The sequence below is a fragment of the Podospora pseudocomata genome, chromosome 6 (genome assembly GCF_035222375.1).
Source record: "Podospora pseudocomata strain CBS 415.72m chromosome 6, whole genome shotgun sequence".
NCBI classification, from domain to species: Eukaryota; Fungi; Ascomycota; class Sordariomycetes; order Sordariales; family Podosporaceae; genus Podospora; species Podospora pseudocomata.
The window spans coordinates 1,144,061-1,170,382 of NC_085890.1; the positions used below are offsets into that span (position 1 = coordinate 1,144,061).

The 26,322-nt window shown below is 52.5% G+C and overlaps 6 protein-coding genes and 1 non-coding gene across 7 annotated transcripts; 4 read left to right on the top strand and 3 right to left on the bottom strand.

The window, feature by feature from the left end:
* Window positions 1–2,010: 2,010 nt before the first annotated feature.
* QC762_606070 (uncharacterized protein) lies at window positions 2,011–5,609 on the top strand. Its single transcript, XM_062892300.1, has 3 exons — window positions 2,011–3,314; window positions 3,380–5,125; window positions 5,185–5,609. The coding sequence occupies exons 1-2, from the start codon at window positions 3,131–3,133 to the stop codon at window positions 4,129–4,131; spliced, it is 936 nt and encodes a 311-aa protein (XP_062740399.1). The 5' UTR covers window positions 2,011–3,130; the 3' UTR covers window positions 4,132–5,125; window positions 5,185–5,609.
* Window positions 5,610–6,636: 1,027 nt separating this feature from the next.
* Window positions 6,637–10,986, bottom strand: QC762_606080 (uncharacterized protein; the record flags this gene model as incomplete). The annotated part of the gene is made up of 5 exons (XM_062892301.1): window positions 9,914–10,986; window positions 8,567–9,857; window positions 8,436–8,507; window positions 6,795–8,385; window positions 6,637–6,768 (listed from the first exon to the last, which is right to left on the bottom strand). The coding sequence occupies exons 1-5, from the start codon at window positions 10,233–10,235 to the stop codon at window positions 6,637–6,639; spliced, it is 3,408 nt and encodes a 1,135-aa protein (XP_062740400.1). The 5' UTR covers window positions 10,236–10,986.
* An 867-nt stretch (window positions 10,987–11,853) lies between these two features.
* On the top strand, window positions 11,854–11,926 carry QC762_0092600. Its single transcript has one exon. It is a non-coding gene; the product is annotated as a tRNA-Arg (tRNA).
* A 422-nt stretch (window positions 11,927–12,348) lies between these two features.
* Window positions 12,349–20,454, top strand: URA2 (Carbamoyl-phosphate synthase). The gene is made up of 5 exons (XM_062892302.1): window positions 12,349–13,357; window positions 13,407–15,863; window positions 16,278–16,342; window positions 16,462–19,887; window positions 19,944–20,454. Exons 1-5 carry the CDS (start codon window positions 12,757–12,759, stop codon window positions 19,995–19,997), a joined length of 6,603 nt encoding a protein of 2,200 aa, XP_062740401.1. The 5' UTR covers window positions 12,349–12,756; the 3' UTR covers window positions 19,998–20,454.
* On the bottom strand, window positions 20,367–21,161 carry QC762_606110 (uncharacterized protein; the record flags this gene model as incomplete). The annotated part of the gene is made up of 2 exons (XM_062892303.1): window positions 20,367–20,881; window positions 21,076–21,161. The coding sequence occupies 2 exons, from the start codon at window positions 21,159–21,161 to the stop codon at window positions 20,725–20,727; spliced, it is 243 nt and encodes an 80-aa protein (XP_062740402.1). The 3' UTR covers window positions 20,367–20,724.
* Window positions 21,162–21,275: 114 nt separating this feature from the next.
* On the bottom strand, window positions 21,276–22,102 carry QC762_0092630 (uncharacterized protein; the record flags this gene model as incomplete). The annotated part of the gene is made up of 2 exons (XM_062884075.1): window positions 21,595–22,102; window positions 21,276–21,505 (listed from the first exon to the last, which is right to left on the bottom strand). The coding sequence occupies exons 1-2, from the start codon at window positions 21,707–21,709 to the stop codon at window positions 21,276–21,278; spliced, it is 345 nt and encodes a 114-aa protein (XP_062740403.1). The 5' UTR covers window positions 21,710–22,102.
* Window positions 22,103–22,136: 34 nt separating this feature from the next.
* Window positions 22,137–25,843, top strand: QC762_606120 (uncharacterized protein). The gene is made up of 4 exons (XM_062892304.1): window positions 22,137–22,347; window positions 22,418–23,659; window positions 23,716–23,963; window positions 24,021–25,843. The coding sequence occupies exons 2-4, from the start codon at window positions 22,966–22,968 to the stop codon at window positions 25,569–25,571; spliced, it is 2,493 nt and encodes an 830-aa protein (XP_062740404.1). The 5' UTR covers window positions 22,137–22,347; window positions 22,418–22,965; the 3' UTR covers window positions 25,572–25,843.
* Window positions 25,844–26,322: the final 479 nt, after the last annotated feature.

The window sequence follows — 26,322 nt, forward strand, 5'->3', positions numbered from 1 at the left end:
CTATGGAAAATGATGATGTCAGAAATTTGGACTGTTCTGGAAAGCCTTGACTATAATATTGTAGAGAGAATTAGGACGGCTATGCCCCGGGAAAGTGTCTCATGGGCCTGCATTGCGGTTTTCTGATTGGAGTTGAAGATGTTCTGTGAGAGGTTGTAGTCGGGCTGACTTCAACGGACGTTGATATATTTACAGTACGAGATATCTTCATTTTTCCGGACACCCCACATCGACATTACCGACCGTAAGCGGTTTATCTCGGAGTCTGGTTTGTGTAGTTCCTTTTTTTCGTTTGGGGGTGCTTTCGTGTGTGAGTCAAGAAGAGATTAGAACATCGTGAGAAGTTGAGTCTCCGATTTGTCAAAAGTCTCGGTGCTGAACTGCGCAGCTGGACTTGAGGTGGTTGGGTTGATGTCTGTGGTGACGATGGAGGAATGATTCAGGGGTAAAAAAAGGGGTAGTATGTTCTCGGGGGTTGGGGTTCTTTCTCTCTGCACAGCTTTTGGACGTTCTTGTCTTTTGGACTTTGCCCTGCTAGTCTAACAGCGGATCTCATGGGCAAAGAAGGGTGTAAAAACACAGCCCCAAATGTCGATTTTGTGATCTTCACTGTCGAGAGGAATCCAGGAAAACCCTCCTTATTTCTTGTTCGTATCCTCACACACACAGCCTCGTCAGTGCCAAACTCCACACACAACCCTTCTGTGGATATTGTTTCTGAAACAAAACATTCGTAATCATTCGATCATCCAACTACTCCACGTATCCGTGCCTCGAGCACATTTTTCTCTTCTCTATCCCAACCTGATCCTCGGACACACGGAGGAGGAACGTGGCCTGTTGGTGATGAACACAGTTCATCTCACATCAGAAAATGCGGCCGCTCTTGCATGAGCTGAGCAGAAGTTAGTCAAGGTTTCACTGTTCTAGAATTTTTCTCGCAACAATAACCAAACACTGTTTTCGGAGGGGTGCATACCAAGCTTTTGCTGAGACAGCATCGGATTGGGGACTGCTGCAGAGAAGAGAGTGGGAGTTGGTGGTGGGATGGATGGCTGAGCCAATACTTGCTCCAGTGGCGCGCTTCTGGCCGCGGGCGAAGCGGGGAGCGGAGCACGACTGCGGGAATATGTACATGGCGGCAACAATGGCAGTGGTCACGGAAGGGGAGGCCGGCTTCGCGAATTTTTTTTTTGTTTCTTTTGTTGCTTGTTCAGCCCTGCCGGGACATCACACCCACCCACACACCCACACACCCACACACCCACATACCTAATGTATGCAGGAGACCAGGTCTAGGCATGCGGCAGTCGTCCCATGGTACCACCAGAGGTTGAGGCTTAATCAACGCAGCTGCAGCAGCAATGTCAAGCCGTGATTGCGATGTGCTGGCTCGCTATTGATTTCCTGGGGAAGGCAGCTCGCGTGTTCTGCAGGTGATTTTGCGAGCAAGGTCTGGATGTGAGTGCGAAGGTCTACTCTGCATGGAAGGCTGCCGAATTGCCGAGCAGCAGGTATTTCCAAAGCGACAGTGAATCTGCAGCTTTGTTTTTAGCCAAGAGCACCCTGCTTGCTGTTGAAGATGAGCGTTCGTATTCAGGAACGGGATTCGCTTGGCTAAAGCTTGCGAGGAAAAGTCATCATGATGTGCCGAAGGGAGTGACGTGAGGAATGTGGTCATGAAGAATGGTCAGGCCACGGCCATGAGGATCCGAGTCTGTAACACCCTGGGGTAGCCTTGACACACTGGGTTGGGCCCGAAGCCAGACAAAAGTTGAGAGAGAAATACGATGAATGTTTGCATATGAATGTTTTCCGTGTAAGCACATGTCACCAGGCGTGTGTAGTGAAAGGCATCCAATGGCATCATTGTGCTATCGGTATGCCAGCGCTAGGGAAGGGCTTGCAGGCATCCCCACCAAGTCTGCCCTAGCTGGACTTGGTGGCGCTGCGACCCAAGGCAGGCCAAACTCCGCAACTGTTTCCCCCTAAAGACATCCACTGACCGCCTGTTGACACGAGGGCTCGCAGAGGGCATCCTCGTAGCTGCGGTAGTTTACGGTAGCGGCCGCAGTTGGCGTCAAGCAGAGGTTTCGCTGTCATTTCCGGTGTTGCAGGTACGGGCTGCAGCATCAGAGCGCGAGCAGCCTAGACATTTCTGTTTCTGACGGATGTTTATGCAAGCACTGAAAAAAGACCCGAATTCAGGCGGGCTCCCCACCTCCCCGTTGGTGGCCTCGACCCTGGATTCGCATCATGCCCCGCTATGGATCAGCACTCAGCGCCTCTCGCCGGATCTTGTTCATCCAGATTGCAGATTGCGTCGTCGTCGTCAGCAAGGAATTTACCCTCCAAGAAGAGCCAGGGTTCCACGTTCTCCAGGATTCTCCAGAGGAGAAAGCAGCATTGTACTCGAGCAGTAAAGGGCTTTGTCAGGCCATCAGCCTTCCTTCTTTCCGACGCAGCTGCATATAAAGCGGAGCCATCGGACACATCGGCCCCAGCAATCGGTCGTGCAGCACTGCAGCAGGTCTTGCGCCCGCCGACTCGACGCCAATCGACGGGTTCGACACCGCAAATCCATCTGATCAGGGCATCCCCCTTTTGGCGACCCCCGGTCCTGGCTCCAGCGACTTGGCACACATACAATATCACCCATAGCCTCCCCCCACCCTTTCTCTTCTCCAACATATATTCCCCCATCCTCTCGGCCTTGTCCGTCTGTCCGACCTCCCAGCTCGTTCGTCTTGCACCCAAACGACTTCCTCGCAGAAAAACAACCCTTGTGTTTGGTTCCGTTTCGCTTCGGCCCGGCCCCCTTACGTGCTACTCGAAACCTCGTGTTCACAGCCACCACACAACCAAAGCATCACGACGTACATATCGCATATAGGTCTCGCTTCGATATTTTTTACGACGATTCTGTCCAGGGGAAGAAGAAAAACGATCAAGCCACTTCTGGTTCTGAGTTCAGATATGAGCAGCTTGCCAGCCTGCTCTACTAAGCTGTTGTTGTTGTTGCCCGTAGGAAGCACTGGCAACCGACACGTTCGATTTCTGGGACCGTGAATCACGCTTCGCAAAACAACACCTCCAGAACCACCATAACTACCATACAATATCCAAAGCAATGGCTACCTACTCCCCCGAATACTCGGATGACGAGTACGATTTCGACGAGGAGTACTTTGCGCAAACCTACAAGCCGCTCTCCAACCTCCCGACCCCTCCACCCTCGTCACGCGACTCCTTGATCGCTCAGAGCCCGAGGTCTCTTTTTGAAGATGGAGGACTTGCTGATTCTGTCCTTTTCGGTATGTGGGCTTTCTCAGTGTTTGTTATTGTTTCGCAATTGGTTTCTAACGGCCCCGTTTCACAGGCCCCGCCGTCCACTTGGTAAACCTTGTGCCTCCAACGGCTTCTCTGGCTGTGCCGTCAGTCGCCCTTGTTCATGAGATTCTAGTCCGGGCTGATCTGCCAATGGACACCATCGGCCTCGCAGTTTGCATTTTGGATTCGCTCAGCTCCAAGTTTTCGCTCAATTGGAGGTTGCTCTGCCCGCTGGCACAGAGAGAGGCGCTCTCTGAGCTTCCCAAGCGGCACACGCTCCCGGTCAGTCCGGTGGGGATGGCCCAGCTACACATCGACTGTGTTGGTCCCGAGATTATCGTTCTGACCGCATTGATCATTGCCGTCAAGTTTCTGGAGGATTGCCAGGAGCCCACACAATACTACGCATCAGCATGGGGGAAGAACCAGTGGACTTGCGACCAAATCAATGTCACCGAAAGGTGCATCATGGAAAGCCTGGGCTACCGGATTCTCCCCTTGTGGGACCCCGTGTTGATTGGGAGTGTGGTTAAAGACATGGAGCGTGCTGGAAGGCAGGCGCTCTACCCTCCACAGCCCAGAAAAATCGACAAGCACCAGCGCTCCCAGAGCGAGGCCGTGACAGGCCTCGGTCTTCCCCTCACGCCGGCAGAAACGCCAGTGTTGGAGAACGGCCCCGCTGTTGTTGTCCCTTTGGTGGATGGAGGGAAAATGCACGTCACATTTGGCGGTGAAGGCGCGCCCGCACCAGACCTGCATCTGCCTCGAGGAAAGCGAAAGACATTCCCCACGAGCGGGTGAAGGGCTAGGGAAATTTGGCTATGATTCATTGGGTCACTTTTTTGTTTTTGGGAGGGGGTGCCAACACATTGGTTTTTCTGTCAAGCATAGCACAGCGGGTTTTGCATAACACCTCCATCCAATAACACATCCAACAGCATTGCGAGAACGGCGGATATTGGACACAACAATGGGCCGGGCACATCACATTTACCAACCAACTTTTACTGGCGCTTCGGATTACTCTTTTCGGCGTTTTTGATATTATATTTTTTATTGTTAAGCGGTTCGGGCGACGCAAAACTTCATTCTACGATACCACGACTGAACCGAAGAACTTTGTTTACGGGGGGGGTTGTAGGGAGGGGGGAAGAGAGCGTATCATCAATGACATAGGGGGGACTAAACAACTACATGTATCTGAACTTTTTGTAATGTTTTGAAAGGCTCACAAGCAAAAACGGAGTGAGACAGGGACATGATGCAAGGAGAGAGGAGGAGGAGGAGGAGGAGGAAATCAATGACAGGATGGCGTGCTTGGCGCAGGGGGTGAGGTGGTTTGAAGCGGGGTTACTGGGGGTTGTTTTCCTCAAAACAACACAGAACATAAACATTGGAATAATATTCATGAGAGGGTATTATTATTACACTATTGACTATTACAATCTACGGAACCTGCTTTTCTTTTCTGCGTGCATCATCGGCCCGAACCAGCCATCTAACTATACAATCGATAATGTCCTTGTAAAGCTGGAAGCTGAACTCCATTCCAATGAGCATAAACTCCACAACAACAGGCCTTTCCCCAGCCCCCTCCCCGGGATATTTGTTGGTGAGAAGGTTTGCAGAGTACACGCTTTTGACTTTATAGCGTTACGTCAGTCGCATGACAACCGCTCGCACGAATAATTTATTTTTCGCCTCGCTCAGGGCAAAACGCGCGCGCGGTTAGCAGGGGTTAGGCCTGGGGTGTGATCGACGGGGGATCAACAGGGGTTGGAACGGAAGTAGAGACGTGAGCCGAGACCTAGACCCTGTGGACGTCATTGCTGATGCCAAAAAAATAAAGAATAGATTTGATCTGCGTTGGGAAGCACGCGACAGTTGTGGGAGGGGAATGCAAGTGCGTCATGGGGGTGGAAGGGTTTTTGAACCTGATAATTCATGGTCGAGAGACGGGGCTGGGTTCGGAAGGGTTTAAAGGATGTTTCGAGGGTTTTGTGTGAAACCGAGGTTATCTTTGCAGATCTAACCACTGTCTCTTTGGGAGTTGAATATGACTTGCGTAGCAATGTTTCAGTTATCCAGACCATGAAGTGACCATTGAGAGGGAAAATTCGAGAAATGAAGGACTCGAGATGAGGGAGATGATGAAGTTGCTTCTCGGCTACTGGTATATTTTTTTTTTTAAATACAATTGATGTCTGCATAGAGACGTGACAACCCAATGGCTGAGACTATGGATTTTAAAACGAATATTAAACTGAATACCTACCCAGGACATTTCTGCGCTTGCTCCCCAGCTTAGCTGTGCCTAGCAATGTCTCAATTCTCACTTGACAGTTATCTTTACAAGAGACTCAACACTTGAGAAGAATCTCCACTTCAAAAAAATCTCAAAAACCAGTAGTTTCAAAAAGTGGTAAACATAACATTAGGTACCAGCAATGTTTATTGTTAATCGGAACGATGAGGGGACAAAATAGGCAATCAATAGGCATTGCGCCCTTCACCAAGGGAGAGTACACATCTTGCCTTATCATCACATAAAGCGGCTCATAAAACGTGTCATGCTGGACAAAACAACATCATTAACCACCTCTCTCCAGCTAGTTGCAGAGTACCGTAGCTTAAAACACAAATTAATCCTCCCACACCTACCTAGCCCAGTCCAACCAACCAATCAACCTGCCAGATGGAATCCCCGTCTCAAACGGCCACCCTATCTCCATTTCATACATCATACATCACACCTCCCCCCATTAGAAAGAAAACCTCAGATATTACATGCAAACAAAAACAAACGCCAACCCAATGCTGCCGAACCCCCCCCCCACATAAAGCCAAAAAAGCTCACACACAATGCTCGCAAAAGGAAACCACTCCCCGCCCAACCATCCTCGCAAACAGCAAATCTTCCTACCACCCAACCCTTTTCCCACAATTTGATATCACAACGACCCCGCCCCTTCGATCCCCTTCCCTACCCCCCTCCTCGCAAACCGCCCAAACCCACTCTCCGGACTCATCTTCCCCTGCAACTGCCCCCCATCATTATCATCATCATCATCCTCATACGTCTCATCATCTTCTACCTGTGGCGGTGGTGGCAGCCTCTTATCCCCCTCCCTCTGCTTCCCCTTATCACCAGGCATCTCATCCCCAATCCCCAACCCCGTCGCCGCAATCGCCGTAATCGCAGACCCAGACCCCGACTTGGTCGAAACCGGACTCCTCATCCAGCTTCCAGTCATCCCAGTGTTCTTCCGTATCTGTATCCTCCTCGCCTCCCCCATCCCCACAGTCTTACTCCGTCTCAATCCGAACCCTCCCCGTCCACGACCCATCATCATCCCCTCCCCCGCCCCCGGCGCAGAAGTCGACGACGGCTCCGACGACCCCGGCGGTCCCACCATCATCTTCAGCGGTTTCTTCTTCCTGAAATTAATCCCGGACCCTCCCACCCCTCCGTCGTCAGAGTTATGCGCCGTGTTAGGAACGGAATTCCTCAACAAGCTCATCTCCCGTACCACATCCCCTAGACTTTCTTCTAAGGTTTTCATTTTTGCTAGCATGAGCCTGCTCATTCGATTGTTATCCCCTTGAGCGCTCTTGGATAGCATCGCCGTCGCCATGGCCATTTGTGTCGCGAAACTAGAGGGCACGCCACTAAAGGTGCTCTCTTCGTCGTCTACTGTAACCGTGGCGTTGAGATCGGAGGAGCTCATCCGCCGGTGACGGTGGACATCTTGGGGATCTTGCTGGTGTTGGTGCTGTGTTGCTGGTCTTCGGGCAGGGATGTCAAGAGTCAGACCTGATCGGGTGGGAGCTGTTCGTGCCATGTCGCGGGGCGGGGCAATAGGGCGTGGCCGGGAGGAGGTCATGTAAAGAGAACGTCGAGGTGAGCGGTGGCCACCTCCTGAGATGGGTGTCATGATCGGGGTGTGTCGTCGGGATGGTAACTGCGGTGATCTGCCCATGGAAGCAGAGGAAGAACTATATGGCTGATGGTTCTCCTCTGGGACGTAGAGGATTGTGTTAGTTGACAGTGTCCGGGTGTGCAGAGCGTTACGCCTTGACTGGCCGATGCGAGGAGAGTCATTTGACGGGAGCTCATCGTTGATGAAGCGGCTGGCAACAGGGGTTGTGAAATAATCTTCCTCCATTGCCTCGCGGTCGTGTCCATGACCGTCATCAATGGTGTTGGTCACATTATCCTCCTCTTCCTCATCATTCGTGACAAGCTCGTCGTCTCCATCCGCATCGGTGTTCTCCTTCATCTCATGAGCATAATCTCTCCGGTGGACGCCATCGTGGTAATACTCGGGTGCCATGGGGTACGGGGCGTCAGAAACGAAATCTGCTGGATCGCTGGCCGCAGAACGAAGATCGGAATACTGCCGTGGGAACCTGGATGGGCGTTCTCGATTCATACTCAGCCGTCGCCGCCAATCACCGGTCATCCTGCTGTCAATCGTCGAATAATTCTGCGGCGAGCGGAAGCCTCCGTCATTTTGGTCCATCCATGTGCGAATCGCATTCTGCGTCTTCCGTCGCTCATTCCTCCTTTGAGTCCTCAGCGTAGCTGTATCGGGAGCACGTCGAAATACTTCTTCCAATGCTCTGTCCTTCTGATAGCCGAGCACTGATTCCTCTCGTACTCGGACACTGGGGCTGAAGAATGCTGACCTGGTAGATGGATCGCCCAAAGAAAGCCCATGTGGGCGTCCACGACCGGGATTGTCGACGAGATCAGTAGCTTCGTAGATGTACGGCGCAAGGAAGTACTTCTCGTAGAAGAAAATGCAAAACAGCAGAGGGAAATGGGTGGCTTTGATCAGGGCGCGGTTGAGCCACACGAACCGCTTGAGGGACATGAAATACCTGAGTGGCATCAACCCCCATGCAAAGATATTGGCGGGCGCAATATAAGAGAAGAGCGTATCGTTCTTCACCATGGAAATTGTGTTGATGGCGAAGAGAAACTGGTGCTCTTCGTTTGCGTTGGATGCAATTGACATGAAGGAGTTGGTCAGAACAGTGATGAGAATCGTCCTATCGAAAGTAAGTATCAGTTTTCCAGTTACCAGAGAGCGCCCACGTACACGATGACGAAGTGACAAATGATGAGGAACAAAGCCATCAAGGCCTTGCCCATCCAAGTGTACGAGTCCCACCTGCCGATTCGTTAGCCGTGTGGTCCGGAAATGTCGCTAAGGGATGTGTTTGTACTTACACTTCCCACGCGGCTGGTGTAAAGCCCATGAGGATCTGAAAGATCTTGTAGGCAAGCACATAAGGATCGTTGGTGTTCTTGGAAAGGGTAAAGAAGACAAAAAAGCCGCTACAGCACACCAATATGAGCACAAAAACAGCCGCCAAGTCGACCGCCATCAGCCGAAAGGCTATCAGGAGCTGCGAGAAATATTGGTAATGATCGAGAATGCTGAATATCCTCGGCAAGAGCAGGACCGCGTTAGCAGCGAGGACATCGTAGGCATTTTCGTTCCATTTATGGGGTTCGAGAAGAAACACGCTGTAGATGCGCATGCAGTAGTAGACGATCAAAAGCAACAGGATACCTAGATCGAATATGTTCCAGAAACTCATGATGTAGAGAGACAGGCCCTGCTCATTGAAGCCGACGATTTCGTCAAGCATAAAGCCAGCACTCCAAAACCAAAAAATCAACTCCAGGGAGGTGATTTTGCTCGATCTTTGGCTCAGAACGGCCAAGAAGAGCGCGATCAGGATGGCAAGGGAGCACGTGGAGAGTATTTGACGATATCGTGGGACCCGTAGCCGTGATAGTTTGAAAAGTGAAGCGGTTCGAGGATCATACAGGGTTACAAATCGCCGACCGGAAACGTGAGCAAGAGCCCGTCCATGGTCCTCCTTCGCTTGCTGCTGCTGACTCAACAGCGGTGTCCTCACCGTACTCTGGCGCCGAGACTGATTGCTACCAACAGCACTCGACGAAGAGCCTTGACGGCGAAGCTGGTCCTCGGTGGAGTGAAAGCTGATGGCACCGTTCCAGATAGCCTCCAACTGCATCACTACCAGAGGATGAGAGAGGAAGTGCTTGGCTGAAGCTCGGATGGCAACCTCAAGGGTTGAAGTCCGCATAGTGGCCGGGCTAGACCTGGCGTGTTGGGGAAGTGGTCCTTGGGACCCCGGGATACCCTGGAGAGGATAGAAGTCGTAGGAGAGTGCGTCGATGAGCTCCCGCGTCGTGTACTCTTTCAATATTTTGAGTGCCAACAGCTCACACACTTTTGCTCTGGTGCTGCTTGTTCCGGCATTTCCTGGGTACAACTGCCCTTCCTTCTCGAATTGCAAGCAATTGGCCATCAGGGCGTAGAGAGTGCCCCGAGAAAAGTGCTGCGTCCGTATTTGTTGCTGCATTGGCCTGATGAGAAACTGCGAAACCTGCGGGGATCTCAGTTGATCCCATGTTAATGTTGTTTCGGTTCTAGCTTGTACAATGATGCGGATGGCATGGGTCATGCTGTATATAGGGAGTGAATCTAGGACAATCATTAATCGCTGCCTCCTTATGGTCATTGAGGCCGCATATACATACCCAGATGACCTGCAGAAAACAGGGGTAAGCCGATGGAGTGACTGCGCCCATCCTCGTCTTCTTCGGTCTGAACACCAGCAGCCTGGTAACGGGACGACTGCCCGTTATCATGGTGAGACTCATTTTCTTCGTCGTCGTCATCATCCTCGGCCTCGGTGAAGTCGGCAGCGGCGTGACGATGCTGGCGATACTCGCCTAGCGAAGCGACCGAGGCGCGATACATTCGATTGGTAGGCGCAAAACGTTGTTCTACGTCTGGACGGTGGCCCTCATCCTGTGAATTCTCGCCCCTGCCAAAGGGCCGCAGCAGAGCGGACAACATTCTCCAATCCGGGCTCGAAGTGCCCTGCTCGTTATTCGTAGCGCCCAAGCGCCATGGAAGTCGAAGGTCGCGATATGTCGTCAAGGGATCGGTAAACTGGTGAAAGAGCGTCGAGGCTGCAGGAGGCAGATGTCGCACGCAGTTCAGTTCAGATCAGATGGATGCTCTAACAAGACATCTTGGCGCCGTCTCTAGACTGTCGCAAAAGACAAGACGAAAAGAGGGACACACGCGTGGACCGCGACTTGGGGTGGCCAAAAGTACAGATGAAAAGCCCCTGGGAGGAAGCCACAGCTGGGAATTGGGTGATACCGTGAACCGACCCCCAGATTCTGGACTGATAAGGTCGTGTCAGAACTTGGGCACGCGGCGGGCACTGGCCTGATCCCTGCTCCTCAGATCTCCACAAAACCCGTCCGAGACTTGACGACGACTCTAGCTTCCAGCTCTGTCCTTCTTTTAATCAACAGAGAAGAAAAGAAGGGTTGTCCTGTCCTCGTGCTCTTTTCTCCTATTTTCAAGGTTGCACCCACCACCCGACCCGACTCGCTTCCCACCATCTGGATGTCTTTGGCGAATGGGCAAGCTCGGAGCACGCTGCAGAAGCGACCCCCGTTCCAGTTTCAACAACCACAACGAATCGCGGGGTCGAAAGTGGATTTCGCCGAGGCCAACATGAGGAGCTGCCTCGAAGCGGTCTGAGGGGCCGCCTCTCGTCTTCAGCACTCCCACGGGCACCCACCTAGCGTGGTCGCCGGCCGAAGCTGAAGTTCGCCATCATCAACACATACACACCTCTTCTCCTTTCTTCTGACATTCCTGTCTCTATCTTATCATCGTGCATCAGAGAATGTCGCCATCGCCAGATCTAGACCCAGATGTTGGCCTCATGACCGCACCGTGACCAGCTCAGGGTCCTTGATGGAGGGGTAAGGTTACAGCGGGGCTCCTGCAAAACACCTGCACGCTGCGACCATGGGTGTTGGATCTTGTCCCGCGCGTCCACCGGCATGCTAAAGGCCACACAACCATCGGAACGAAGTCGAAATAGCCAGGTCTGATAGCCAGCGTCTGACTCGCCTACCAGCCGCCGACGCTGGGGACTGGAGCCGATGCCGCAAGAACAAAAGGGTCCGGCAGCGGCTTCTCTTTAGGCATCTCCAAGGACAACAGACTCACAAAGGTTCATCATCACTCTCATCAACAATATGACATTGTTCGGCAAGCTACGTCCTCTCCGAAGCAGGCAGGCCGCGCCATGGCTTGACGAACCCTGCATATCCGGATACAGACAGCTACCTCAGCTTGCTTATAAGGATGCCATCTGCTGTGCGAGTATCGGCAGCATGGCTCTAAGGCAGATATCCTTCCACGGTGTGGCTGACTACAGAGGAATAGAGAATGTCGCAGCTCGGAACCGCTTGTCATAGCCTGCCGGTACGGGGTCCGTCTTTTGCATGCCCCACTCGGCGTCGGTTACCCCACACCATCGGCTCCGGCACCTCTTGCAACCCCACTACCAGCCGAACTCCAAAAAAGTTGTAAGTGGAGCTCCACAGCACAACTGAAGAATTCTTGAGCCCTCACTTCGACTCCTCTTCTACAACACAACGCAGATGGTCTGCTGGCGTAATTGGAAGCGCGTCTGACTACGAATCAGGAGGTTCCAGGTTCGAGCCCTGGGTGGATCGAATGGCAAAGGTTAAACATAACCTTTTTTCCGTTATCTATTTGTACCTGCATTAGGGTGGTCGAGTTGTATCTAGTTCGAATCGAAATCACTTCTATTTTTTCACAAGCCTCTTTTCAAACAAAGCTGATATGGGAAGACAACATGGAAATCTCCAAAAACACATGGCTCTCTCGGTAGAGTGTGAGTCGAGATCTGGGGCTGAAAAATCCGATCCCAAGCGAGTCAATAAATGGCCAACCAGAACATCGGACAACGGCAGACCAGGAGAACGCTGCACCGGACCGTAGCATCCCCCACCATGAACTGGTGCGCTAACGCCTTTCCAGGACCCGTGATTGGCCAATGAGGAAAAATTCCTGTCAAAGTCAATTGACCGCACAGGGAACCCCGCAGCAGCTTGTCACCACCGCCCTGGAAATCCAAAAAGTTTTGGACGGCAGTATGGAAATGTGGCGGGGCAGCAAGCTTAATACAAAATTCTGCCCTCCCGGCCGCCGACCACAACTTTCTCTTCTCGTTTTCTTTTGTTATCCAGAAGAGCTGCCAAACTCCAGAGCATGACGACCGCTGCTTGAACGACGACGACTCTTCTGGTATCACTCAAAACCACTTCTTTCTCATCCCACTGCTGCCCTCTGACGGCACAAGAGCTCTCCACCCCCCTGAACCCGAGCTCCCCACCATCCCAGGGACTCTCCTGTCTTTTCGCCGCGTCCTCCGTCCTCCGTTCTCGGTCAAAAGTCATCATCCTCCTCCTTCTCACACGTTCGCTCCCCAATTCCTTCCCTTCTTCCTCCTACGACCAAACAATCCCTCTTCTCAGACACGATGGAGGCCAAACTCTACGCCCCCGCCACGGCGCCCCTCACCTCTTCCGAGAAGCTCGTCACTCTTGAGCTTCAAGATGGTGTGGTCTACCAAGGCTACAGCTTTGGTGCCCCCAAGAGCATTGCCGGTGAACTGGTGTTCCAGACCGGCATGGTTGGATATCCCGAGTCGGTGACAGACCCATCCTACCGCGGCCAGATTCTGGTCATCACATTCCCGCTGGTCGGCAACTACGGCGTCCCCTCGAGGGAAACAATGTGCGAGCTTCTGAAGGATCTTCCTGCCCACTTCGAAAGCCACCAGATTCACATCGCCGGTCTCGTCGTGGCCACCTATGCTGGCGAAGACTACTCCCACTACCTCGCCACATCCTCATTGGGCGCATGGCTCAAGGAGGAGGGCATCCCCGCCATGTATGGCGTTGACACCAGAGCGCTCACAAAGCGCATTCGTGAGGAGGGTAGCATGCTCGGTCGCATGCTGTTGCAAAACGACAGCCTCGCCGACCTGGCGGCTCTTAACAAGGCCGGCCAGGACTGGAGGCCATATTTCGAGCAACTCGAATGGGTTGATCCCAACAAGAAGAATCTCGTAGCGGAGGGTGAGTTTAGGAGAGACCTTAAGTCAGCCTCATGCTCACCATCTCTTAGTGTCCATCAAGAAGCCCAAGCTCTACAGCCCCCCATCGGCTTCGGCCCTCAAGCACTCTACCGGCCGGTCGATTCGTATCCTCTGTCTCGACGTCGGTATGAAGTACAACCAGCTCAGATGCTTCCTCAAGCGTGGCGTTGAGGTTCTCGTTTGCCCTTGGGACTACGATTTCTCCAAGGAGGAGTACGATGGTCTCTTCATCTCCAACGGTCCTGGTGATCCCGCTGTGATGAAAGATACTGTGAAGCACATCTCTGCCGCCCTTGCTGAGAACAAAACGCCCATCTTTGGTATCTGCTTGGGACACCAGCTTCTTGCCCGCGCTTCTGGTGCGCAGACAGTCAAGCTGAAGTTCGGTAACCGCGGTCACAACATCCCCTGCACGAGCATGGTGACTGGCAAATGCCACATCACTTCCCAGAACCACGGTTATGCCGTTGACGCTGCTACCCTTCCCACTGGGTGGCAGGAGCTCTTCGTGAACGCCAACGACGGCAGCAACGAGGGTATCATGCACATCGACAAGCCCCACTTCAGTGTTCAGTTCCATCCCGAGAGCACCCCCGGCCCTCGCGACACCGAGTTCCTCTTTGATGTCTTCATTCAGACCGTCGTCAAGGCGTCCGAGGACAACAGTGTGCTTCAGAAACCTGTCCACTTTCCCGGCGGTACTGTCGAGGAGAACAACAAGCTGCACCCCCGTGTGTCGGTCAAGAAGGTTCTTGTTCTTGGCAGTGGTGGTCTCAGCATTGGCCAGGCTGGCGAGTTCGACTACTCTGGCAGTCAGGCTATCAAGGCGTTGAAGGAGGAGGGCATCTACACCGTCCTCATCAACCCCAACATTGCCACCATTCAGACCTCCAAGGGTCTTGCGGATAAGGTCTACTTCCTTCCCGTCAATGCTGAGTTTGTTCGCAAGGTCATCATTCACGAGAAGCCTGATGCCATCTACTGCACTTTCGGTGGCCAGACTGCTTTGTCGGTTGGTATCCAGCTCAAGGATGAGTTTGAGTCTCTTGGTGTCAAGGTTCTCGGTACCCCCATCGACACCATCATCACCACTGAGGATCGTGAGCTCTTTGCCCGCAGCATGGACTCCATCGGCGAGAAGTGCGCCAAGTCTGCCTCAGCCAACAACCTTGAGGAAGCTATGCACGTTGTCAAGGACATTGGCTTCCCCGTCATTGTTCGTGCGGCCTACGCCCTTGGTGGCCTTGGCAGTGGTTTTGCCAACAACGAAGATGAGCTTCGTGAGCTGTGCAGCAAGGCCTTTGCTGCCAGTCCTCAGGTTCTCATTGAGCGCAGTATGAAGGGCTGGAAGGAGGTCGAGTACGAAGTCGTCAGAGATTGCCAGGACAACTGCATCACTGTCTGCAACATGGAGAACTTTGATCCCCTTGGTATCCACACCGGTGATTCCATCGTTGTGGCTCCTTCTCAGACCCTCTCGGACGAGGACTACAACATGCTTCGCACCACCGCTGTCAACGTCATTCGCCACCTTGGTGTTGTGGGCGAGTGCAACATTCAATACGCCCTGAACCCCTTCTCCAAGGAGTACTGCATCATTGAAGTCAACGCCAGACTGTCGAGATCCTCTGCTCTCGCCTCCAAAGCTACCGGCTACCCCCTTGCCTTCATTGCTGCGAAGTTGGGTCTTGGCATCCCTCTCAAGGACATCAAGAACTCGGTCACCAAGGTCACCTGTGCCTGCTTCGAGCCTTCTCTTGACTATGTCGTGGTCAAGATGCCTCGTTGGGACTTGAAGAAGTTCAACCGTGTTTCCTCCCAGCTCGGCTCTTCCATGAAGAGTGTTGGTGAGGTCATGAGCATTGGTAGAACATTCGAAGAAGCGATCCAGAAGGCCATTCGCTCTATTGACTTCCACAACTTGGGTTTCAACAAGACCGAGAGCGCTTTGATCTCGCTGGATGACGAGTTGCAGACCCCCTCTGACCAGCGTCTGTTTGCCATTGCCAATGCCATGTACAATGGCTACTCGGTGAAACGCATCTGGGAGCTCACCCAGATCGACAAGTGGTTCCTCGACCGTCTCATGGGCTTGATTGACTATGCCAAGCACATGGAAGGTCTGAAGGGCCAGTCTCTCAACGCCAACACCCTGCTTCGCGCCAAGCAGCTCGGCTTCTCTGATCGCCAGATTGCCAACTTTGTTGGTTCTTCTGAACTGCTGGTCCGTGATGTGCGCACCAAGGCCGGAATCACCCCATTCGTGAAGCAGATCGACACTGTCGCCGCCGAGTTCCCCGCCTACACCAACTACCTCTACACCACCTACAATGCCAGCGAGCACGACATCGCCTTCAACGACCGCGGCGTCATGGTCCTTGGCTCTGGTGTTTACCGTATTGGCTCCTCAGTCGAGTTCGACTGGTGCTCAGTGAGAGCTATCCGCACATTGATGGAGTCGGGTATCAAGACAATCATGATGAATTGTAAGTTTACACTTTCGTTTCTCTCTCTCCTTTCCCATATGTTTTGAGGTCTTTGGACTATGTTTCAAGGCCTTTGGGCTATATTTCAAGGCCTCTCGACTATCTCTGAAGGCGTCTCGGCTATCTTTCAATGCCTATCGACGATCTTTCAAGGCCTATCGATTTTCCTTCGAGGCCTCTGGACTATCTTGGAAGACCTATTTTATGTTTTCAAAGGCCTTGAAAGATAGCCGAGAGGCCTTGAAAGATAGTCTGGAGGCGCGTTGGCTATCTTCAAAGGCCTTATCCCCGAGTGGTACTCTGTATTTGTTTTGTCAACGGCGTCCCGGTTTCAGTCTTCACACTTTCTCTCAGCCACTTTGACACCTTCCCGCACCCTTCCAAGAGCTCTAGTACTAATATTGTGACCCAAAGGCAATCCAGAGACCGTAAGCACTGATTTTGACGAGGCCGACAGGCTTTATTTTGAGGCCACCACTGTGAGTTTCGACCCCCGAGACTTTTTTCTCGACCCCCTGAGAATCTTTTTTCTCAATCCCCTGAGAACTTCTTGACCCCCTGAGGACCTCGCTCATAACGAATATTGACAATTCTACAGATGGAGACTGTGCTCGACGTCTATGAAGTTGAAAACTCCCAGGGCGTTCTAGGCGCCATGGGTGGCCAAGGGCCCAACAACATTGCCCTGCCCCTGTTCAGAGCTGGCGTCAAGATGCTCGGTACCTCGCCTGAGATGATTGATTCTGCCGAGAACCGGTACAAATTTTCGCGTATGCTGGACCGCATTGGTGTCGATCAGCCTACCTGGAAGGAACTCACGAGCTTCGAGGAGGCCAAGGCCTTCTGCACCAAGGTCACTTACCCAGTGCTGGTCCGCCCCTCGTATGTTCTTTCCGGGGCTGCCATGAACACCGTCTACTCTGAAGGTGATCTCGAGTCCTACTTGAAGCAGGCCACCGCTGTGTCTCCCGAGCACCCTGTGGTCATCACCAAGTACATCGAGAACGCAAAGGAGATCGAGATGGACGCCGTGGCCAAGAACGGCAAGGTTGTCGGTCACTTTATTTCTGAGCACGTCGAGAACGCTGGTGTTCACTCCGGAGATGCCACTCTGGTTCTTCCTCCCCAGGACCTCGAGCCCACTACCATTCAGCGCATCGAGGACGCCACCCGCAAGATTGCTGATGCTCTCAACATCACTGGTCCCCTCAATATTCAGTTCATTGCCAAGGATAACGACATCAAAGTCATTGAGTGCAACGTTCGTGCGTCTCGCTCCTTCCCCTTCGTCTCCAAAGTCATGGGAGTGGATCTTATTGAGATGGCCACCAAGGCTATCATGGATGTTCCTTTCGAGGAGTATCCCAAGATCGATCGCACTGTTGACTCGGTTGCTGTCAAGGTCCCTCAGTTCAGTTTCTCGCGCCTGTCTGGTGCTGATCCTGTGCTGGGTGTCGAGATGGCCTCCACTGGTGAGGTCGCTTGCTTTGGCTCCGACAAGTATGAGGCTTACCTGAAGGGTCTCATGTCCACTGGCTTCAAGATCCCCAAGAAGAACATTCTGCTGTCTCTTGGTTCTTACAATGACAAGCTGGAACTTCTTCCCTCGGTCAAGAAGCTTGAGGAAATGGGCTACACCCTCTTTGCCACAGCAGGAACCTCCGACTTCCTGGCATCTCACGGAGTCAAGGCGCAGTACCTTGAGGTCCTTGGCAAGTCTGAACAGGAGGCTCAGAGAAGCGAGTACTCGCTGGTTGACCATCTGTCCAACAACAAGATCGACTTGTACATCAACTTGCCATCCAGCAACAGATACAGGCGCCCGGCCAGCTACGTGAGCAAGGGCTACCTCACTCGTCGTCTGGCTGTTGACTACCAAGTTCCTTTGGTTACCAATGTCAAGAATGCCAAGATCCTGATCGAGGCTATCGCCAGGCATTTTGAGTTGGAGGTTGGCATCACCGATTATCAGACCAGCCACCGTACTGTTCAGCTGCCTGGCCTGGTCAACATCGCCGCCTATGTGCCCGGTCTGGCTGTTAGGGACAGCGGGGATCTCCAGAGTGTCACCAAGGCTTCGATTGCTGCCGGATTCAGCATGATTCGCGTCATGCCCCTTGGAGAGGGTGAAGGCAACTCGATCACAGAGGCAAAGTCCCTCAAGATCGCCCAGCAGAACAGCAAGCGTGGTGGCTATTGCGACTTCAACTTCTCCGTCACCGCTACCTCTGACAATGCTGACAAAATCAGCCTTCTGGCCGGTGAAGTTGGCTCTCTGTTCATTCCTTTCAACCACATGTCCGGAAAGAACATCAGCAAGGTTGCTGCTGTCCAAGCACACTTTGATGCCTGGCCAACTCACAAGCCCATCATCACGGATGCTCGCACCACCGACTTGGCCTCCATCTTGCTGCTTGCCAGCCTCCACAACCGCCGCATTCACGTCACCGCTGTCACCACCAAGGATGACATCAGATTGATTGCTCTTTGCAAGGCAAAACAGATGAATGTCACGTGCGATGTGTCCATTTATTCCCTGTATCTGTCCCAGGATGACTATCCTGACTGCAGCTTCCTGCCCACTGCCAGGGACCAGGCTGCTTTGTGGCAGCACCTTGCCACCATCGACGTCTTCTCTATTGGAAGCCTGCCCTACCAACTCGCTCAAAAATTGGGGAAGCCAATTGATGCCACTGTTGGCATCGCCGATGCACTCCCCCTCCTCTTGACTTCGGTTGTCGAGGGCAAGCTCACTATTGAGGATATCATGACACGTCTCCATGACAAGCCCAAGGAGATTTTTGAGCTCCACGACCAGATTGGCACCACTTTGGAGGTCGAGGTTGGCCGCACCTACACCGTCCCTGAGACCGGCCCCTGGTCTCCCTTCGCTGGGAAGGTTCTGAAGGGCGCTGTTCAGCGTGTGACATTCCAGGATCAGGTCGCATGCCTCGATGGCGTCGCCGTGGAAGGTCCCCCCAAGGGCAAGGACATGTCTACTCACGGAGCCATGCCTGCCATCGCCACCATCACCTCTCCTGCCTTGAAGCCACTTAGCCAAGCGTTGTCCCCGTTGCCAGACTCGAGACTCCTTGCCTCTCCTGCCCGTGGCCCCTTCACAAACAAGTTGCAGCAGCTTCTTTCCATGGATTCCCCATTCAGGAAGAAGCATGTTCTTTCCGTGACATCCTACAGCAGGCAGGACCTGCACCATCTCTTCGACGTTGCTGAGGAGATTCGCAACCGCGTCGACCGCCAGGGTGTCCTTGACATTCTTCGCGGACGCCTGCTCGCCACCCTCTTTTACGAGCCGTCTACTCGCACCTCTGCCTCTTTCGATGCCGCCATGCAGCGTCTTGGCGGCCGCACCATTGCCATTACCACCTCGACTTCGTCGGTTCAGAAGGGTGAAACTCTCCATGACACGTTGAGGACGCTTGCCTGCTACGCAGACGCTGTCGTCCTCCGCCATCCTGATGAGAATTGCCTTGAGGTTGCCCCGATCATCCCTGTTCCCATCATCAACGGCGGTAACGGAAGCAAGGAGCACCCCACTCAAGCCTTCCTTGATCTCTTCACCATCCGCGAGGAATTTGGCTCCATGAAAGACTTGACCATCACCTTTGTTGGTGATCTCTTGCATGGAAGACCCGTCCACTCCCTTGTGTACCTCCTCAAGCACTACCGCGCCAACAACGTCAAGGTCAATCTGGTTTCCCCCAAGTCTCTGGCCTTGCCGAAGGATATCTATAGGAACCTCAAGGAAGCTGGCCAGATTCTCTTTGAGAGTGAGAGCCTTACTCCCCAGATCTTGGAGTCCACCGACGTGCTGTACGTCACCCGCGTGCAAAAGGAGCGCTTCGAGGATCTCGCCGAGTACGACAGAGTCAAGAACTCTTACCGCATCGACCAGAGCACTCTCCGTAACACGAAGCACAGCATGCGCGTGATGCATCCTCTTCCCAGAAACGAGGAGGTTGCTGAGGAGGTTGACTTTGACCAGAGAGCCGCGTACTTCAGACAGGTGAGCACCCCCTTTTTCTTTCTCGTTCCTGAATAAACACTGACATACGACAACAGATGAAGCACGGTCTCCACTGCCGCATGGCTTTGCTCGCTCTTATTCTTTCTTAGAAGGAGTCGAGTTGATCATGACATCTATGGAATGACGTTTGCTTTTTGTTCATTTTCTTTCAATAGTTATTATATATGGGACGGATGGGAAAAAGGATATGGATGGGAAAACTGGAAGGCATGTTGATTTTTGCGTTCTATTTGCTTTTCGAGTCAGTGGTATCTACGATAGATAGATCCTAGACCAAACGACTCTCCTGGACCGAGAACGACCTTGGAACCCTTTTTTTTCTTCTGGTAGCATTTTCTTTGATGATATCTCATGACTTTGTACGAGTGATACCCTTTTGCATTGGGATGGCGTATGTATAGGTATGTTTTATGCACATGTATTTGGGTTGCATGTAGAGGCGTATGTGCGTTTGGGTTGGGTTTGGGGTGCTTTGTATTTATTGTATTTATATGTATCATTAGATATGTCCATAATTGGATAACAATTCAGTAATCTGCTTTTTTGTGTTGTGTTGTGTCCTCTTTTTGTCCAGTGTTGTGATGATGGATGGGATGGTATGGAGTGTAAGAACATACAGAATCTCAGCACGAGAATCGTCCTCTCTCTGAATCATCTCCTGTTCCACCCGTCTGCGCGATGTCGGAAGAAAGCTAGGTGGCGTGAGGGCTCCTTTGATCAGATTGCGGCTTGATTATGTTTTGTTGCGTTTTGTTCTACCTGTTATGCATACATTCTACCGATAATTGAAGTAAATGAGAATTAGGTATGTTACTTTTAGATGCCACCACCACTCCGATCCACGCTCACGTAGAGGTCTCCCGCCTTCCTCCGCGCCGACTCGTTCTCCCTGGTGCGGGAGGAGGAGACTTGCTGGACGGCGAGGGCTGTGAGGGTTAGGGCTAGGGTTGCGGCTGCTAGGCGGGGGTTGCGGCTGTGAAAAGGGGCGTGTTAGTCAATGCTGGCAAAGGAATTGAAACTGTGAGAGGGGTTTGGTGTAAAGACATAGAGCAATTTGATGACGTGGGGTAAGACTTTGCTGTGATTGACATGAGAGGTGAAGTTGAACGCTCGACTTCCGAATCGGGAGAGATAAGATGAGATGAGATGAGATAAGGTGGGACATACCTCACGCCGCGCTTCATGGCGGGGGAAGAAGTAGTAGTGGTGGTGGTAGCTGCGGCAGCTTGACGGATGGGAGTGTGGGAGGGCATTGTGATATGTGATGGAGTTTTGGGGGGTGAGCTATCAAGATGTTGAAGTTGTTGGAGAGGTATGGTAGGTAGGTATGAAGTATGAAGGCGGTGAAGTAGACGGATGCGATGATGTTATGTCAAGAGTAGCGTGACGGATATAGCAACAAAGATCTTCAACGGGACAGAAGGTAAATAATGATGCTTCTCTAGATAACGGAATTGTTTTGCGAAAGGAGGAAGACAGAAAAGATCAAACCCCCTTGATCTGTTACTTTCTTTACTTTTGAGCTGCCCAAACGTTCGAGGCCCGGTTCCTAGGGGGGCAACAGTGGCACGCGACCAGGTGCATTGCATGAGGCTAGCTAGTCGGTGTTAGTGTGCTGCTGCGTAGCAGTGTTGCTGCCCCGCGATAAGATTGGGCAGGGTGAGCTTGGCTGCTGGTGTTGGTTACCTAAGGTGGCGCAGTGTACGGTTTTGATATCCGTCAGGGCACGGTGTTTTTGTTTTGTTGGGGGTGAGGTTGAAGGTGGTAGGTTAGGTGCGGGGCATTGGGATGATGATGACATGACATGACTCGGAGGTTACCGTGTTTCTGGGTTGGGGACTTTCTGCTTTTGGCGGGAATGTCGCAGATGTTATGCAAGGAGGGGAAAGTCGGGTTGTTTGGGGTTACACTGGGCTGATTGGCGATGAGGGCGGCGGTCATGGCGAGGATGTCATGGAATCAGAGAGGGAGAGTTTTTGGGCGAGGAGGAGTGACATTAGAGTTGAAATGACGTCCAACATTGAAGGTTTGGATGGTGTACGTTTTGACGGTTGACAAGAGGTGAGGGGCTGTCAAGTTGAAGGTCAACAGCTAGTGTTTGCATGGCAGTGGTGGTCAAGCAGTGATGTCTGATGAGACATGTCTTGGGTAGTGAATTTTGAATGGCCATCATAATCTTGGAACTTCAAATTCCATTGTCTACTGGAACATCAATCTTTCAAGAGTTCATTGAACCACTTTGTTGTTGGCGTTGCAGATGCATCAACACGTGGATGTGTCAGTCAATTAACGAGCAATGATTGGTCAAGAAGCTAGTATCAGTGGAGAGGTCTTCAACGCCTTGACCTATATTCTTCAACATCAGCAAGCCTCGTCAGAGTGCGGACGTGGTGTGCTGCATGGATATGGGCTTCGGGCTTGCATTTGAGAACAGTATCTGTAAGTATTTCCATTGCGACTCTTTCCGCTCCATGTTATATTGACTGACGAGCTTGGGCGGCGACGGCAGATTAGAAGCTGGGAGCTCGACGTGCTTGATAGGGCTGTTGGGGGCTGTGTAGCATGTAGCTGCAGCTCCTCGTTGTTCGGTTGGCGAATCGAGTGAGGCGGAATATTTGTATGTTTGATGGTTAATATGTTCAAATATGACTGGCGCTGGACCCGGCTGCTGCCTGGCTGAGGCACCCTCTTTCGTTGAGCCTCCATGACGAGCAGGCCGCGAATACCCTTTCAGTGCGCATTTGAGGACAACAGGTCGCTGCAGTTTTTGGGCCATCTCAAAGCTGGAATGTCCGACTATCTTCACGTTCCCATTCCAGTTCATTCATTGTTCTTTCAGAGGAGCTCCCCCGCGCTTTCCTTTCACACCGACAACGCGGCGGGGTAATTAGTTACCAGCTTAAACTTTGCTGACGACCGCCATCTTGATATTGATCTTCAGTTTTCCTTCGGCTCGCGAGCTCGCGTGGCATCAAACTTAGCTTGGACCAATTCTCTATCGCTTGCTGGCTCGCATCATCAGCATTCGCTGCCTATCCCCTCGTACGGAAAAGCGTCATGGAGCAACAACAACTTATCGATCAACTTATCGACGACTGGGCGAGTACGCCCAGTCCCCCGGCACAAGACAATATGCCTATGGCTACTGAATCTGGATCACCGAGAGCTGTAACCTTCAGTGAGCCCCAACCGGAGCCCCCAAAACCGCATCAACCCCATCCTGCGACTCGAAATGCCATGCAGCAGAACTTCATGGACATCGTGGCTACCAGATGCCACCTCGCCCCAGCCAAAGGCAAAGATACCTCCGTCTTGGCCTTCATCATCTTTCCAAAAGACTACATTGGAACCACTTGTGACGGCGGCCGATGGGGTGATTTCAAGCTCCGTATGAGCTACGGTTCGCTCATCGCTCTCAATTCTGCCAAGATCAACAACATGTTCAAACCCCGGGCCCAGGAGCGGTTCCGTCGCCGACTGGCTACTGACCTAGGTGTGAAAGACCTGCCGGAAGGTGTCAAGTATGTTCTGGACTTCACGCCTCCGGTTGAGGGAGCTGAGCTAGCAGACCTTACTGCGAAGCTCTGGCTGCCCAAGATGGTCAAATTGTGGTTTCTTGCTGGCCACTATTCGCCAGACCCAGTCCTCAAATGTTTCCAAGATACTGATTTCCGGAGCCGGCTGATGGCAGACTCTGCAGTTGGCGCCATCATGGTAATGGGGCATGATGATATTTGCAGACGTCAGAACTGTGAGTTTTGTTGCCTCGTTAGATGTGGCTGTCTTGTTGCTAATAGTGCCATTTAGGCCTTACTGATGCATCTCCGTGGGAAGTTGACAGCAGTTGCCCGGGAATTGTTCCCGATGACGAAAGTTCTCCGATGTGCCACATCCCCCCTTGGCGAAGAATTGAGGATTATTGTCCCATACGGCATCGTGTCTGCATCATGCGTGTTTTGCAGGCGATCAACGGGAAGGATCTGATGCTGAATTCGGCAGCAAGAATGTGGACCGTCGCGCAAGTGGCCATCTCTCTGGAGGTTCCACAGGTCGTGGTAAGCATCAATGACCCTATCGTTGATCTTGATGGCAGGCTTACTGAATTTGCTCAGGTTGACCCGGTCACCCAATGGCTCAGTGCTCCTCCAAACACAAAGTTCACAGAAATTTGTCCCGAAAAAGCGTTTGAGCTTGCCTACGCGCTCAGAATCCCAAGTATCTTGACGGCCGCCTTCAAGATCCTGGTCAGCGAAACTGCCGTCGACTACGCCAAAGCGCTCCGGTCGCCACGTCTTCCTAAAGAAAGCTGGGTGCAGCGTCCCCGAGATGACTACGGCGACTTCCCTTCTGATCCCGTCGAATACGGCGCCCGGGCTTTTCTTGATAGGATGACGGGCAAATACAAGTTGCTCAAATCTGATGCCGTTTTCAACTATCTCCCCACCCGGATCGCTGAATGGGACCATCTCATGGCGACGAAACAAGTTATCGATCGGTATGGGCATTCTGAGGTGAAGGAGGCCTATGAGCGACTGACCAGGGGGTTGGTACATATCGTTCACGAGTACGTGGACAGAGTGATGACAGCTGAAACGCAAGGTTGCGAGATTGATGGCCTTCCGCAGAAAGTGGTCGAGTTGGTGGAAGCTCAACGACGGCATTACATCCCCGCAAAGTCCCATTTGCCCTTGCATCTGGTGTACTCAAAACTGGATCCCTCGCAAAAGGTTCTCACGCCGTACTTGTGGAGGAGTTTGCGCGAGAAGCTCGAGACTCTTGCGGAGATGGCGAACACGAAGGTTGATGGTGATAATCTAGAGCAGCTCAGGCTCACATTTAACAAGGAAATGTCGAGGATTCGCCATCCTGAGGCCGTGGAAATGTTGAGCGACATTGCGAGTGCTGGTGGTGGCAATCGCCAAGTCTGGACGGGGTGGTTTGACCTGTTCAAGTTCCACAGCGGGTTGCACTATGCGCTCAAGGACTTGACCACCAGGATGCTGGGGCATCACGATGAGAACATGTTTTCGTTCTTCCTTTCGGACCACTTGCTGCTGAATCTTGAGGATAGCGAGCTCAAGTACTTGCCGATTTGGGCGGATGGTGGGTTAGATGACGGGTCGGGGGGTGTTTTTCAGGAGGTCATTCCCGAGGCGGAGATGGGGCCAAGTGAGCCCGGGCCGGGTTATCATACGGGGTACACGGTTGCGGGGACGGATACGGACATGGCCAGTACGGTTGGGTACGCGCCTACGATGGTGAGTAAATCTGATTTGGGGTTCGGAGAGCTGTTGTTGGATGATGCGACGGTGGCGAGGAGTGTGAGTGTTCAGCAGACTGGGGCTGGGGAGAGCGAGTGGGGTGGGATTATATCGGATAATAAGAGGAGGGTGGTGGCTGTGCCAAGTGAGATGACGAGCGAGGATCGGTTTACAGAGGGAGAGGATGGGGAGTGGAATGAGGCTATGTATGAGAGGCCGGCGGGGCATCAGGCTGTTGGGCAGGCGTTGGAGGAGTATGTGGAGGAGCCGGGGTTGGAGGGTGGCTCTTTGAAGGGGAAAGGGGTGGACGATGTCATGAGTCTGGATGATGACGATGATGACGATGGGACGTCGACGCTGGATGGGTTTGAGGATATGGATGATGTGAACTTTGGGCTTTGAATATTTAAGGGGTTTATGTGGGGTTTTGTAATCTGAAGGAATTTTTAGGCTGGGGGATATGATTTTAAGAGCAGATCTGCTGAATATCTTTGTCTTTCCTCTGTAGGAGGGGGATGAATTCACTTGAAATAAGGGTCACGATCTTGAGCAAGGCGTTTCGGTCTTTACTTGGGCTCTACCTAAACAATGTAGATTTTGATAATTTTCATGTCAATAAATGGATATAGATGAGAGAAAAGACCATCATGGTCATTCTGATTTTTCCATCCGAGCTTTGTTAACAACAATGGCTGTCAAGCGCTGCTCAGTCTAGTAACTCCTGTCCGAGCGTGAGTAGCCGTCATGCTCAAGACGAGGTAGTGGTCGCCGTCGTTGTCGGACTCTTCGGTGCCATGGTTGCTCTCACCGTCGCTGTCCTGGTCCGACTCTTTGGTGGAAGAGCTGCTTGGATCTTCGGTACTCGAACTGCTTGACGCTTCGTCACCGGCGTCGGGCATCTCCAAGTCACTGGGGCTTGCTCTCCTCGTCACTGGTGTTGTCCGACTCTTTGTCACTGGTGGGAGGGGGCGTTGAGGAGCGCGAGCGAGCGGGGCCACTTGCTGTATACCTAGATGATCCCAGCGTGAATACCTAGGCGGGCTAACTGTATGTGCCATCTCTTACGGCCTTCCATAGGTCTGGTGGCATTCTTCCCATTTCGGCCATCAAGTCCCGGCGGTGATGGCATGCTGCCCCCTACGATCATGACATC